At 42.2% G+C, this 16,235-nt stretch overlaps 1 protein-coding gene across 3 annotated transcripts in view; it reads right to left on the bottom strand.

The window, feature by feature from the left end:
• Positions 1–474: 474 nt before the first annotated feature.
• LOC147021529 (uncharacterized) overlaps positions 475–16,235 on the bottom strand; it is a 29,494-nt gene continuing 13,733 nt past the window's right edge. The window contains exons 4-10 of one of the 3 annotated variants that reach the window (XM_085891550.1): positions 13,561–13,623; positions 13,018–13,160; positions 8,020–8,116; positions 6,081–6,233; positions 5,574–5,684; positions 5,060–5,225; positions 475–1,436 (exon numbers count right to left, since the gene is read on the bottom strand). In XM_085891550.1, coding sequence (XP_085747676.1) covers positions 1,363–1,436; positions 5,060–5,225; positions 5,574–5,684; positions 6,081–6,233; positions 8,020–8,116; positions 13,018–13,160; positions 13,561–13,623 — 807 coding nt within the window. In that variant the 3' untranslated portion in view covers positions 475–1,362. Of the gene's footprint in view, positions 1,437–5,059; positions 5,226–5,514; positions 5,685–6,080; positions 6,234–8,019; positions 8,117–13,017; positions 13,161–13,560; positions 13,624–16,235 lie in introns of all 3 variants that reach the window. The other 2 variants (XM_085891548.1, XM_085891549.1) reach the window with 2 other exon arrangements.

Consider the following 16,235-nt stretch of genomic DNA (forward strand, 5'->3'; position numbering starts at 1 on the left):
TGCATACGTGTTTTGCCTTATTTAATTGCATACGTGTTTCATTATAATAAATGTCCTTGTGTGAATGTAAACCTGCTCATTGTGTCCATTCCCTCATTGACTGAACATTTCGTGTGTTGGGAGTTAGAAAGCCGTTGGTTTGCCGTAAAACGGGGACATTTGGACCGACGGTTCTCGGCGATTACGCCGCTCGGAATCGCACACAGACAAGCTCGCCTCGGCGGTTCGTTCGGTACGAGATCCGTCGAGGGTGGAATACCCCGGTAGTTGGATCACGTGGGTATTTAGGTACATTGAAGATTGGCAATCGACCCTACCCCACGTGATCTGCTGATTGGCATATTTCGGTTCTTGTACAAGGACCCGTCGCTTGGAGTTATCCGGGCGGCGATCTATATTCCGGGCGATCGGTCGGGCCGACTCGACTTGCGGCTCCGTTCAGAGCGGTCGGTTGGCGGCTAACCCCCCGGCCTGTAACAATATATAGCTGTTTTATTTGCAAAACACAGATTCTTTCTGGTTGTACAAAAAAAAAAACATCGTTTACTGTTGTAGTTTAAAAAAAAAAATCAATGCCAACCCCTCTTTCAAAAGGAGGAAGTGAAATGTGATACAGAGCACTCAATATCCAAAGAAAATGGACTACAAAAAAATTCCAATTGGGTGTTTTTTGTTTTTGTTATCTATCTCTATCTCTATCTCTATCTCTATCTCTATCTCTCTCTCTCTCGTGCAGCCTGTTGCTGCTGGTTGCATCATTGGTTGGGATGCAGCTATGCCGCTGATGCAGTGTCCCGCTTACCAGTACACTGGTACTCATTTTGCCGACCTCGGAAGGATGACAGGCTGAGTCAACCTCCTGGTGTATTTTAATTCAGCGGCCAATGGGGCTTGAACTCAGGACCCTAGGATCCCAAGCCGCCACCCTAACCACTAAGCCAACACCAGGCTATTTGTTAACACTTACAAGTCTGAATGTAATTAAAAACATTTCAATATACACTACTTACAATTACAAAGCAAAAAGCAAAAACAGGATTGGCTATCATAATCCAAATTGCAGTGCAATATCAAGACCATAGTTCAGTCCATTACTCCGATAGTCAGGCACTTGGTGCAGAAAAATGTTTTTGAAATTCAAAGTTATTCGCACCAATTGGTACTCAGAGAAGGCAGATTGATATTGAAGAGAAGGCAGATTGATATTCCGATTGATTGAAGGTTCCAGTGCATCACACAGTTTCCAATGGGAACCCTATTCGAGCCTCCAACTCTTCCTCAGTCTGCGGTGGGATGAGTTTCAGAAACTCCAGCAGGTTGAGCTTCACACCTCGGTAAAATGGGTTGTGGTAGTACCCGTTCTCATTCATAAAATGTGCGTATCTCTTCCTGTTCATCCACTCGTTGATTGTGATGTTGATGACAGCAAGGAATAACTGGTGGGAATGCGTGGCACATGGAGTCACCATTTTAAATCAATGTACCTTGCAACTATCATCTCAACGCCATTCATGTAAAGTTGATTATTACGACTTGTGGGCACTCCCGCCCTTCGGGTGGCAGTACCCTTCTCGGCCAACTTCGGTGGGCAATGTGCCACGGCACAGTCTCGGAAATGCACTTTATAATTTTTGTCATGTTTGAAATAAATTTTATGGATAACAACACATCATACTCCATATCACAGTGGTTCTTAACCTTTTTACCACCATGCCCCCTCTAGTAGTTGGTCCTTGTCTCCACCCCTCCACCCCCACCCCCCTCTCACATCTTCAACCAAATGATTAAAAATCCCTCCTGAATTAAAAGGAAAAACTAAAAAAATGCATGTTTTTAGTCTTTTTATTGAACAAAGAATTCTGTCTAAGCAACACTCATTTTCACAGCATATTTAATGAGATACTTGACATTGCTTCTTCGCTCCCAGATGTTGAATGCATGATCAAATGCCAGAGAGAGCACAACGCAAGTCCCCTTCAACGTTCAGCTTGTTTCTGTACTTGGTCTTGACAGTAACGAGCATGGAAAATGCAGCTTCACAAAAATACGTTGATCCAAACATTGTCAGAATCCGAAGAGCTTGATGTGAGATCAAAGGGTAAACAGGAAGGTACGTGACCCAGAACGTCTCCAGATCCAGTTTTTTGAAGTCTTCTTCAGGCGAGGAGTTGAACTTTAACTCAAGAAACTCCTCTTGCACTTCGTCTGAAATATCAGCAACTTCACATTGAAATGGGTTCCTAATGAATTTCCAGGCTTCGCGCTTCTCATCTATATTCGGAAAGTATCTGATGAATTCTGCTTTCAATTCAGTCAGATGGGTAATTATTTGTTTCTTGAACTCAGAATCAAGGTAACTGTGAATGAGAGCAGAATCCAAGTTAGCCCAAACTGGCTGTGTTTCCATCCTGAATTCGACATTTCCAGACTAGACGTCGAGTTTGGCTATGAAGGCTCGAATGACGTCATGGTGCATTTTGATGTTTTTCCCTTGGAGTTTGAGGTTGATGGCATTCAGCACCTCAAATATGTCCACCAGGTAAGTTAGAGATAGCAAAATAAAAATCCTTCAGACTGGAACTTGTCATGGAGATCTGCTTTCAGCTGCGAATCTCGAAATGTTGCCACTTCTTGTCGTAGTTCTTAAAGCCGTCCAAGCATGTTTCCCTTTGAAAGCCATCGTACGTTTGTGTGGAAAAGCAAGGCTTGATGTTCCGAATCCATATCCACACACAGCTGTTTGAAGAGACAACTGTTTAAGGCTCCAGCTTTGATGAAGTTGACTACCTTGATAGCCAGGTTCCTGACATCTCTCATTTCAGCAGATAGCGTTCTGGATGCTAAGACTTCACGATGAAGGATGCAGTGCAAACCGATAGCAGATGGACTTTCTTCTTTCACTCTTGTTATGAAACCAGATTGCAAACCAAGCATGGCCGGAGTTCCATCAGTGCACACCCCTACCAACGAGTCCCACGAAAGTTGATTTTCCTGGAAGAAGTTTGATACCACTTGAAAAATATATGTTGCTGTTGTACAATTTTCCATGGGATGGCAGAAGAGCATTTCCTCTTTTACACTATTGCCTGACACGAAACGAGCATACATCAGTAGCTGAGAACACTGAGCACCATCAGTCGTTTCGTCCAACTGGATGGCAAGTACAGGAGAAGCTCTTACTTGGTCGAGAACTTGATCTTTGATGTCTTAAGACATTTCATCGATCCTTCCCTTGACGGTGTCGTTTGATAGAGAGAATTGGGAAAGCTTGGTTGCACTAACTTTCCACAGAACGAGTTCTGCTGCACGCAGTACACTTGGTTTTATAAGAGTCTCCAATGTTATGGCACTTTTTGCTCTTTGCAATCAACATGGCGATCTCATAGGAAGCCTCAACAACCTCTGAAGTCTGTTGCCGAAATGCTCCACTGCTGTCCATCTTAGCTTGCTTCAAGGACTGCCTTTTTCTGTCAAAGAATGCCTTGGGTTTGGCAGCTAGAGCAGGATGCATTGTCTTCAAGTGGCGTTCCAAGCGTGTGGGCCGCTTGCCATCATTGCTCAGAGTCTTGTAGCATATTATGCACTGGGGTATCTCTGCGTCACCCTTTTGGAGGGACACAAATCCAAATCGAATATATTCGTCAAGATACTTCAACTTTTTTGCACTCATTGCGAATGATTTAGTTTGAAATGGGTACTACAAATCTGTGAAAAAAACTTTTATATTAAAATTAAAATAAAATATAAATTTTAATATTAAACTTAAACATATGTTAAATTTTAAAATTAATTTTTATACAGAAAATGGTAGGCCTCGTAGCGAATGGAAAACGAAAATTATTAAAGGAGATACTTTTGTTTTTTTTATGTTCATCACGATATTATGCAAACACTTGTTAAAAGAATTCCAAAAATACTTAGAGAAATTCCTACTTTTTTCTCCAGGCTAGCGCCCCCTCTGGAAATTACTCATGCCCACCTAGTTAAGAGCCAATGCCAATCACAAGATAAAAGGAAGATGATTTGTGATACCGGCTACCACCAAAGGTGGTGCCATTTCCACCAAAAAATTTTGGAGTTTCAATGACATTTACGTTTGCTCCATTATGGCAAGATAATTTCACACTTCATACAAAACCTTTGGGATGTGCATGTGGCAAAAACAGCAACTTCACACCCAAACAGAATACATACTGGGGGGAGAGAGAGAGAGAGAGAGAGAGAGAGAGAGAGAGAGAGAGAGAGAGAGAGAGAGAGAGAGAGAGAGAGGGAGAGAGAGACAGAGAGAGATAGAGCGACAGAGAGAGACAGAGAGAGAGAGAGAGAGAGAGAGAGAGAGAGAGAGAGAGAGAGAGAGAGAGAGAGAGAGAGAGAGAGAGAGAGAGAGAGAGAGAGAGAGAGAGAGAGAGAGAGAGAGAGAGAGAGAGAGAGAGAGAGAGAGAGAGAGAGAGAGAGAGAGAGAGAGAGAGAGAGAGAGAGAGAGAGAGAGAGAGAGAGAGAGAGAGAGAGAGAGAGAGAGAGAGAGAGAGAGAGAGAGAGAGAGAGAGAGAGAGAGAGAGAGAGAGAGAGAGAGAGAGAGAGAGACAGAGAGAGAGAGAGAGAGAGAGAGAGAGAGAGAGAGAGAGAGAGAGAGAGAGAGAGAGAGAGAGAGAGAGAGAGAGAGAGAGAGAGAGAGAGAGAGAGAGAGAGAGAGAGAGAGAGAGAGAGAGAGAGAGAGAGAGAGAGAGAGAGAGAGAGAGAGAGAGAGAGAGAGAGAGAGAGAGACAGAGAGAGACAGAGACAGAGAGAGATAGAGCGACAAATATATATATATATATATATATATATATATATATATATATATATATATATATATATATATATATGTCAAATTTGCAAAAATCAGCAATATCTAATTAACACCGGTGGTATTAACATCATTTCAGGCCATTCACGAGGAATTCTTGGCTTACCATTTCCCCCGTATAATAAAAGAGTCACTAAATTAGCCTATGACATTGACATTGTGAGGGATAAATATGCAAGTCTGTGGTCATGCAGACAGTGGCATGCCTCTTACGTTTAAGACGCTCAAGCTGGAGCTGAAGAACGCAAAGATGGCCAAAAATACAAAGCTGGTTCCAAAGGAAAAATCCCAGCCATACGTTTGCAGGTTGTGTCCGGTGAAGTACATGCCCAAACAGCAGTTCACAGCCATAGACACCAAGTAACAGCAGAAGTGCAGTCTACGAGATTGATGGAGACAACAGCAGAAAAGACAGCAATTATGGTAATGTAATATATATATATATATATATATATATATATATATATATATATATATATATATATATATATATATATATATATATATATATATATATATATATATATACACTACCATTTTATTGCATAGCATTCACTACAGAATGTAGTTGCACTGTATGAAAAGGCACCATTGACTACCTTCAATGAATGAATAGAAGCAGTATGTCATTGTGTAGATTGGAAAAGGGGACAGGTGGACAAATTCACCTATTGCGTTGCCCAATGGTGTTATAAACATAAGGGCAGTAGTGGTCAAAGTGACCTACACAGCGATTGGCAACACAGCAATGCTTGGAGCGCAGCGGCCGCACCAGTTGGCAAGTATGGCACAGGCGTGCCAGCGGTGGACCAACTCCCAACTCTCCGAGGTGCACACACTGAAAGAACCACAAGCACAATGGGGATCAAGTGCATACTCACAGACACAATGGTCTGCAGTCGACCGACTATTATTCTGTGCTCTGAAACATGAAATATTTACTTTTAACCCAATGGAGGTACTGCTGGGGAACCTAATTATTGACATACAACAATTTTATTCGATTATAAAATGTGAAATAATTCACAAACAAAATGCAAAAAATAATAATAATAAAGTTACTTTTAGTCCATATTGTTTTCTCACTGCTAATCATAAGAGTACCCTCTTTCCCCTTCTTGTACAATCCATTTTCACTCCTATTGCCATTTTCACCTTTAAAGGATGTGTTTCACCTCTATAGCATGCCAATCCTGCCACTGCAACCCCAGATGCAAAGGATGCAAAGAACAACCTGTTTGACGGCTTGGTGGTATGCAGGTGAATCGCAAGGAAGATACCCGGGGTCTGACCGTGCCGCACAAATGAAGCACCACCACATGAATGTGTTCGAAGTCACAAACAACAAGTGCAAGAGAAACATGTTGTGCAGCGTTCTTGGCACCACCTTGAACAATTTTAAAAAATTGACAATGAAAATATTTTGAAATGGGGTCAAATCCATTAACTTTCCAAAATCATTTGTGATATCATCAAAGAACGTGCACCATTCTCGAGGATTAAAAAAACTGAATCCAAAACAAATTTTGCAGATCTATCTCAGAGACTCACCTTCCTTTTGGGAGGATGGCTTATGTCCACCTCCATTCAAAAAGCAAATCAGTAAGGTAAGGGAATCTGGAAATGCTGCTGACCAAGTCTCATCCATTATAAAACGTTTTCATCATAAACCAGCAGTTTGCACTCCCTCCCAGGCACTCCAGTCCAGAAACATGCTTCTGCTAACTGAGCAATGGATGCATGTACTGAATCTAAAACACCATGGCAACACAGTCCTCCTGATCTTTTGCTGTTTGTTTGACAGGCTGTGACCTCTTCTCTTCTCTTCCTGACAATGACATTTGGGGTCTTCTTACATCAACCTTTCTGATTCCCAAGACAATCGTTTATACTGCTTAGGAGAAGATTCCACCCTGTGTCAGACTGTCCCTCACTCCAGTGACAGGCAGATTACAATTGCTTCCTTGGCTGGTGATATGGAAAGGATAAGACTTTGGTCAACCACTTGAAATGTGAAATTCATTACAGCACAGTCACAATGCGACTGTCTCCACAAAAGATCACATATTTAAGTGATCAATCTACTTCTGTCATGTCAAACTCTGGAACAGGTGTAGTTCTTGGCACTCCTTGGCTTTTTTGGGGCCTCTCGTATCTGTGACAACTGGTCTTAAGTGGAATAATCACCTTGGAATCATTTGCAGATATTAGTTCCCCTAGGATGCCATCAGCTTCTAAGTGTGCGGTGGTATACAGTTATCCTTTGTGCACCACTACTGCTGCTTTTCATCTTGCACTCCCAGAAGCAGAGGGATCCAAGATCCTGATTGTAATTCGTACATCTCAGCAGGAATCTGAAGTATAGAGACCGTTTGTCAAACCCCAATGACAGATTGGTGGCCTTCTGGACCTTTATCACATTTCATCTGATCTTGCCCCCTGCCCTTGTTGCACAAACATCAACAACCCAGACCTTGTTCCCCTTCCCAAATCGAATATCAATGAACATCTTCACTCCTTTACTCCAGTAGCGTGTTCAGTTAACAATGGTATTTTTTGTTTAGAATGAACATGCGAGGCGAGACTTTGCACTCTACGAGTGCCGTTCTAGTTTCTACTTGTGAATTCACCTTCCTGAATCGGTCATATCTTGTCTCGATACTCAATAGTCCTTCAAGATCACAACCTACATCCTATGTTGTATCTCACTTCTCCCCTGATCTTTATTATTGGTGACCTTTCTCCTCTGTTTACCTGTAGACCTTTTTTTTTGTAAACCTGTTTGTTGAATATCCCATTTGTTCATATGACCCTCATCTTCACATCCTCTGGTGCTGTGTCTGTCTTTGTCCATTATAGTTCTGTCTTTTTTTTTATCCATGCCTCTTAGCTGTATGTTCATCTCGACTCCATTGCGGTACATTACCTTCTTACCCTACGTTTCCTATTTCCCAGCTCTTCCATGGGGTTTAGTCCGTGTTAAAAAAGAAAAAGTAGATCAAAATAAAAAGCTCAACATCCCTCTTTTGAAACAACAACTATAAAATATTAAATTGATAAAATCTGTTAAAGAAAATCACAAAGTAATAATTTTACTCCTGCAAGCTACGATGATTTGCAAAATTTCACAACTGCAGCAAAGGCACTTCTGCAATCTTCAAAAAGGTAAGCACCTCTATCATGTATAGTGGGTATAACCAAAGGAGCAGCGATCCAATGAAGAACAAGACTGGAATCCTCGACCTTCCCGGCGGTCCACAAACCAAAAACCTGCCAGTGCAAACAAACACCAAAACATGCACAGGTTTACATATTGCGACAAAAAAATGCTATATCTGTATGCATGCACGTTTAAATGCACGCTCGACATTCTCCAGGGTTTCTTCAAATTTGAGTGTGCTTGCTCATTGGCCATGGCTCAAACATCCCCAATGACATAAGCCGGCCAAACGGTGACACAATTTGTCTGATTGAATCCCGGCCGATTGTTGATCCCAGGACATTTCGCCAGCGAAATGACTGTACGCTGGCACAAAGTAAACATGCTGAGTTGTCTCCCACATTTCCGAGTGAGGTTCATAAAAACAACCACATCCTTCCCCGTGACTAAAATTCCGCTGTTCAAAATGAAATTGAAAAACACATAAAATTTGCTTCTTTTGTGACTACTGAGAAACAAAACCATTTTACCAAACGGTCCGACTCACTCGGATCCCCAGTAGCATCAAATCGGCAGAAATCTCTTATGGATATACAGAAGAAGAAGAGAAACAAGGACAAATGTGTCCAAGAGCCGCGTCCTAAAGGTTTTGTCTTCACCAGAAGAAGAACAAGAACAGAAGAAGAAGAAGGAAAAAAACAACAACAACAACAACTTCCAATATTTCGTCACGTGCCTTGACGGAGCCAATAACGAGACCCATCCTGGACGATCGTCGTTCATGACGAGAAAATCGTGTATTTACGAAATTACAACACATTAAATGGAATAATCTTTAAATAGTAGAGTGAACTTTTCAAAACTTTTAAGCAAATGTCCGAATATATTTAAAAGTTCATGATAGACGCTCTCAAAAGGCACCCTCAATGTGAGGATGTGTACAGGTGTTTAGTATTTAAGGAGATCCGGATCCTGTATGTAAAATAGCCGAGTCCTAAAGGTTTTGTCTTCACAAGAAGAACAAGAAGAAGAACAAGAAGAAGAACAAGAAGAAGAACAAGAAGAAGAACAAGAAGAAGAACAAGAACAAGAACAAGAAGAAGAACAAGAACAAGAACAAGAACAAGAAGAAGAACACGAACAAGAACAAGAACAAGAACAAGAACAAGAAGAAGAACAAGAACAAGAAGAAGAACAAGAACAAGAACAAGAAGAAGAACAAGAACAAGAACAAGAACAAGAAGAAGAAGAAGAACAAGAACAAGAAGAAGAACAAGAACAAGAAGAAGAACAAGAACAAGAAGAAGAAGAAGAACAAGAAGAAGAACAAGAACAAGAAGAAGAAGAAGAACAAGAAGAAGAACAAGAACAAGAAGAAGAACAAGAAGAAGAACAAGAAGAAGAACAAGAACAAGAAGAAGAACAAGAACAAGAACAAGAACAAGAACAAGAACAAGAACAAGAACAAGAACAAGAACAAGAACAAGAACAAGAAGAAGAACAAGAAGAAGAAGAAGAAGAACGCCGAGCTCTCTTCGAGCCGCGTCTCGCTGGCTAAAAAGCAAAGATTGAAGGTTAATGGCTTTTAACAATTATCTGCAATTTGTTCAGCGAGTGCAACATGCTCGACTCGGCGCCAGATTCGGGGTTGAGCGAAATAGGTCTTTTGTGAACAAATCCTCTGCAACAAACTCAATTGCTAAGCAAATGAACCAATTATTTGGCAAACCTCCAGCAGCATTGAGGTGATTCACATCGATGAATCACCGCAGTGTATACATGGCTATCGACGGCATTCAAGCAGCATCATTTAAATAGGCACCAAGAGTCAGAGGTCTTTCCAGGCCATCCTTCTTCTTGTGTCTGGTGGGTTTAGAGCAACAGTTATAAATCCTATTTGAGATTAAGTGAGCCAGTTTAATGCTATTGAGGAGAGAAGTGTATCTCAGCAATGTCAGCCTCAAATTTAAATACAGGACAGACTTGTTATGTGGTCCATAGTTTGATCAGGGTTGTGGCATCATGCGGAGCCATCTTGCGCAGCTCGGAATACGTCACCGATGCATCAAGTGGCCGCAGTGACCATATCCTATTCGGATTTGATTAAGGGCCTCCCATGTTTTCCGACGCAGGTCAAAACAAGGTGGTTTCCTTGTTGGGTCAGAAATTAGATGTTTGTTGTGGACAGAAATTTCGTCCCGCACTTTCCTCCAAGCAACTACACACTGTCGTGTCCTGTGCGAGGCTTGAGCACGTGTCCAAAAATGTTTTCCGGAGACCAGATAGCAAGTTGGATTTATTAGATCTATCGATGGGAAGATCCGGGTTGTTGTTGTTTGTACCGATGGCCTCTCTGCATGGAGCTGAGTCTCAGCGAATGTCTGGGGTGTAATATTGGGCAGCAGCGGTAACCATTGAATTGGTGTAGATTTTAGGGTTCCAGTGATAACATACATTGTGGAAATTAGCTGGACATCCACATGTGTGGAATGAGTACTTGCAGCCCAGACAGGTGCACAATACCCGTCCAGTGATTAGCGTTACACCAATGGCATAGCCGAGTTGTAAAGAACTTCGCGTTGGTACCAGAGCCCATTCCGATGAGTTTTCGAACTATGTTCATCTGTCTCTTCATCTTTGCAGCTGTTTTTCAGAGGTTGTCACGGTCGAGTGTCACACCTAGGTAGGTTGGGGTCAGATCGTGTTGTACTTTTTCTCCGCAAAAGGTGAAGTTGAGATGGGGCTGTGCTTTGTGGTTGTCAAAGTGAAATGCTGACATGACGGACTTTGTTGGGTTTGACCACGGACTCCACATGCAGAAATATTCTGCCAATGACAAGTCCGACGTCGGCATGCCTTCAATCGCTCTGACAGTTTTTGCCTGTGTGGTCACTACCAGATCATTGGCATATCAAAATTTCCTCAATGTAATAGCAAGTATGTCAATCCCATATACATTAAAGAGGAATGTGGCGAGGCCACTTTCCAGTGAGAGGCTTTTATTTGGAGTCCTTGGTTTGCTTACTTTGTCCCGGAAGTAGACACACATCTGTCAATTGCCTAGAAAAGTCCACAGGTGGAGCAAGTTTGCACGAGGGAGTAAGTGGGACAGTTTTAGCATCAGACCATGCTTCCAAACAATATCATATGTTGTGGAAAGGTCAATAAGTGTGGCTCTGGTCTTGAGGTTGCGCGGGAAGCCAGCCTCGTTCGTGGTAAGGACGAGCACATGGTCACAGCAGCTTCTGTGTAATCTGAATCTGGCTTGTTCTTGACTGAGGGATGCGTGGCTCAGTGATCAGGCCAATCCCTTGAATGACAAGTTACTCCAGGAATTTACAGGTCATATACACCAGTGATATCTGTCTGTAGTTCTGGGGATTGTCAGCTGTTCTCTGGTTTCAGCAGAGCAATGACCATTGCTTCATACCAGATTTGAGGAATTTGGCCACCATCATATTTGAATATAGGCTCAGGAGACACTTTTGAGGCATCAGTCCAAGGTGATGGAGGACGTCTGGAGGGATTCCATCTTTCCCAGTAGTCTTCCCTATTTTTGTCATGGCCAGGCTGGCCCTGAGTTCCTTGGGGGAGAAACTCCCCAAGAGTTCAGAAGATTTCGATTCATAGCCTTAGCCGCACCAGATTTCCTCAAAAGGCACCCAGTTTGGTGGTTTGACTGCGTGAAATCCAGGGATTCTACACACTCCATCCATCTCTAACGTCTGGCGGTGTCCAGGGACCTGATCAGCATGTAGCAAAATGCCCACAATCATGACATAGGCTACACATCACACATCTCGTTTATATTGCTTTATGTCACTTGCAATTCTACAACTCCAGCATCTGACGGTGTCCAGGCCACGATAGCAGGTCAATGGGATATGATGTCATTCTAGACATGTGTTTTGGTATAAAATGATACATTTCAAAAATGGGTATTTTACGATCAATTTGTTTGTTGAACTATAAATTTGGAACATTGGCTTCATGATCGTTTTGAATGTTCTGGGTTTTTAGATCAGAAGTGGAATTGTAATGGACATAAAGCTAAATAAACTAGACATGTTACATGTAGCCTACGGCACGTTTGTGGGCATTTTGCTTCATGCTGATTGGTTATTAAACTGCATTTCCAATTCCTCTGTCTTTGGATTCGTTTCCCTTTGAGTGTAAAAACAAGGTACAACAGAGGAAACTAAAAGAGGAGTTCATAGAACAAGTTACCCTCTGCAGTGTACAAACATATATCTTCTTCTTCTTCTTTCGGCTGCTCCCGTTAGGGGTCGTCACAGCGGGTCATCCGTTATGATCCGCATAATGATTTGGCACATGTTTTACGCTGGATGCCCTTCCTGACGCAACCCTGGTCGCCTCTTAGGACGCAGAGATATGGTACACCTATTCTAACCGGGGCATACACCGGGCCCAGTACACTGGTACTCACTTCGCCGACGTCGGAAGGATGACAGGCTGAGTCAACCTCCTGGTGTGTATTAATTCAAGCGGCCAACGGGGCTTGAACTCGGAACCTTTTGGATCCCAAGCCGCAACCCTCACCACTACGCCAACACCAGGCATATATATATATATATATATATATATATATATATATATATATATATATATATATATATATAATATATATGCCGTGCATGAAAATTTATTCTGAGTGGAAATGCTCTTTTCATGATTAAAGAAGTATTTTCTTGTCCACCTTTTATTCAGTCATTCCGATTATATTATAACGTTTCCTCCGTTTCCGATATCAGCCCAATAGAAACTGCTTTATCGTTTTTGTATGCAAAGTCGAGGCTCATGGAAGAATGAGGTGACAAAGGGTAAAAAGTAATGTACCAACAGTGAGCCAGAGGGACAACAGGCAGACGCAACAAGTAACAAGGGGGGTGAATCAGGAGGAAAACGTGGGGTGGGGAAGGGGCAGATGTTTTGGTGAGTTTGGGGGATGGGAAAAAAAGGGGGAAGGGGGGTCACATAGTATTCACTCTACCTGAGGTCTGGCTTTATGGAATAGCTGGACGAACGCCTTTCTGCTCTCCTCAAATGAAATAGAATGCCACTGTAGCTCCGTCCCCGAGCCAGGTCTAGTGGAGAATTTCCTTGTTTATCCAGTACGTGTAGATCCGCAGGATCCTGAAGCACAGGAACAACACATCATTTCCTCCTGACAGTTAGTTGGTGCACGCTTTGGATTAACAAAAGAAAATGCTTTGCAGCAATCCGTGCGTATTCCTGAAAAAATAAATAAATCCAATTCGATGTTCTTGTTATTATATGTTATGTTATATGTTATGTTATTATATGTTATGTAGATATGGCAATATCAAAGGGGTTTTTCTTGTACACAAGTCACATGGACATCACACGTTTGACATCCCAGATCAAAATCATTGATTTTTGTTTTCAAACACATGACTACAGTATTTATCACAATTTGATGTGATCTGATGTACACTTAACCAAGACTAATGCCGTTCATCCACCAGTGAATGTGAAGACAAATGCATTCGCAAAGGAAAATAGAGATCTTTACCTGTTCACAAAGGAGCTGAACACTGAGCAGGTTACCACTGAGGACAGCCAGATGCAGTGGAGTCTACACATTCACAAGGACGAGTGAATTGAGAACGTCAGATATTCAAGGAAATGCAATAAAGACTGTACATACAAGAAAAGGCCATTTGGCTCACCTTGCTTGTGCCATATCCACACCCATTAAAATGATCCATCCGTTTCATTATTTTTCTTTGCATAAACCCCCTTTGGAACCAATTTACAACTAGGCAATTAAAAAGTTAATCTTCACAATTTTGTTCAAGACAATTACAAAATGACAGACATCTGAGTGGAATTATGGTGGCAACTCTTGTGTCGAGTGGCATCACAGCTGCACGCAGCATTCTGGGTATTTCCAAGATAGCATTGAACAGTCAGTGTATTCCTGTGCTTGAGAACAGCACTGTGCAATAGAAGTCATGGAGAATAAGAATTTTGTTACGTTTGTGTGATGGGAGGGGATGGGGGTGGGGGGAGAGGGGAGGATGAGTGGGGTTAGAGACTACCAGAGCAGATAGGAATGTATAGAGTGGCATGCTCCGTGGACGAGTAGTTAGCCACTTCGATGTACAAGTAGGGAAACGTCAACTTAAGGATTGTCTTGTTTGCATGTGCGTCAAACAGGGGGTGGCGTGTGGTAATAGATAGTCAGGGATTATGGTTAAGGAAATCATGCGTATAACCGCTATGTCAGCCTCTACTGGGGGGGGGCTGGGAGACTTGGTGCGACAGCAAGGGGAGGAGCGTTTGACGCCTCCCAGGGGATGGAGCTATTAATGCCTTCAGGGGCGGAGTATTTGATGCCTCCAAGGGGGGCAGAGCGATGGATCACCTCAGAGGGGCAGAGCGTTGCCCCGGGAGAAGCAAAACAGGCAGTTGGTAGGACAATTGGTCAGAGCGTTGTAGATGAGAGAGTAAAAGAACGTGGCTGAGAGTTGCTTGGTCTGAGAAAGAAGAGTAGAGTTTTAAGTAGGTTGTCCCCTGCCTGCCTCTCTTCGCCCTGTGCTCGTTTCATCTGCCCATGTGCTTCGTCTCATCATCCTGGTCATCGTCTGCTCACCTCATTGTCCTGCTCCTCCCCGCTGCCGCCAGAGCAGAGTTCTCCGGTTTTTGTTCCCTCTTTCTGTCGGTTAGTGAGTCTGAAGTGAGGTGACTTCGTTTCTTTGGATTCATTTTTATTCTCATTGTGTGTAATTATTTCTGACTTCCATTTCCTTCCTTCCCTCCCAACCCACTGTCGTCTCTTCCGTCACGATCAATCATTGCCGGTGACCCTCGCCGAAGGAGGGGGTATTGCGTTGGGGACCATTTGTTTGTTTCTTTATTTGTTTGTCCGCACAGAACGTTTGTGTTTTTCTCCGCAACCGCTTGTCTGATTGAGACAAAATTGTCACCATAAGTACGGCTACTCATATAGAATGATATAATGATAATTATGACGTCATAAGTCATGTGGTGTGGTGGCCATATTGGATTTACCCTGAAACCTATAAAAAAAATCTTCTCCAGAACTGCTTGACAGATCAATGGGAAACTTCACACAAATGTTCCCAAAGCCTTGGGTGTACAAGTTTGTTCAGGAATAATTGATAGGTCACATGGTTTGGCAGGCATATTGGATTGAAGAAAAATATTAAATAATGTTTTCTCTGGAACCGCTCAATCAATCAACATGAAACTCCACAATTATGATCTAGTAGTGATGCATAATTGATGTTTTAAATTTCAACTTGATCAGACACATGGTCTGGCAGGCAGAATTATTTAATTTTTTTGATATGGGTTTTTTTAATTATTTTTATTTTTTTGGAATAAGGCTCACTTGGCTGTGCCTGGATGGGCTTGAAAGTAGAGTAGCAGCACATGCTGCTGCCCAAGCCTGTAGCCACATGCATACACATCAGCAGCCCTGCCATGCTCGCAGAAATGACCCAAACCTGTAGCCACATGCTGCCCCCAAAATGCTGCCAGGACTGTATTTATTTAGGAGGGAAGTAAAACGGAAATTTCAATTTCATTGAATTGAAATTGAAACGCCTCAATTGAAACGCTTGAAAGTGGGGGGAAATTGAAATGCTTGAAATGTCTTGAAATGTCTTGAAATGTCTTGAAACGCTTCATCAATCGATATCTTGCGATATATCGAAAATGTATCGTGTCTCTCCTCATCGGTGTTAACTGACCTGGACATGACAATACCAATACATGTTCCTATAAATGCGAATCCTATCCAAGTTCCTCCTGATGACTTCATCTTTGCTTTTTGTTTGTTCGGGTTCCTTCTGATAATTACTCCAATGCAGGACTGTAACTATTTGGTCTTCCATTTGATTTGAATTGAATTTATTTTTATCCCATTCTGAATTCAGTTGAATAATAATAAAAAAAACGTCATGGGTCAGGGTCAGGTGTCCGATCAAAGCGGGACGTCTTGGTACTCAGGCATCACTGCCAGCAGTTATGAAGTGGCAGTTCTAGTTATGTCTCTTATTAATTACGTAACACACCAGTACACAAACACCGCACAAAATACTCCAAACAAAACTACGCAAACACAAACACAAAACAAGTCCTGGTGAGGGTCTGCAATCTCCGATTGCTCTTTATAGTTCTTTTTATTGTCGTCTCAGGAATAAAACCTGTTGGTTTGAA

Source organism: Eptatretus burgeri, chromosome 8 (genome assembly GCF_056783735.1).
Source record: "Eptatretus burgeri isolate ZD-2024b chromosome 8, Ebu_testis_v1, whole genome shotgun sequence".
NCBI classification, from domain to species: Eukaryota; Metazoa; Chordata; class Myxini; order Myxiniformes; family Myxinidae; genus Eptatretus; species Eptatretus burgeri.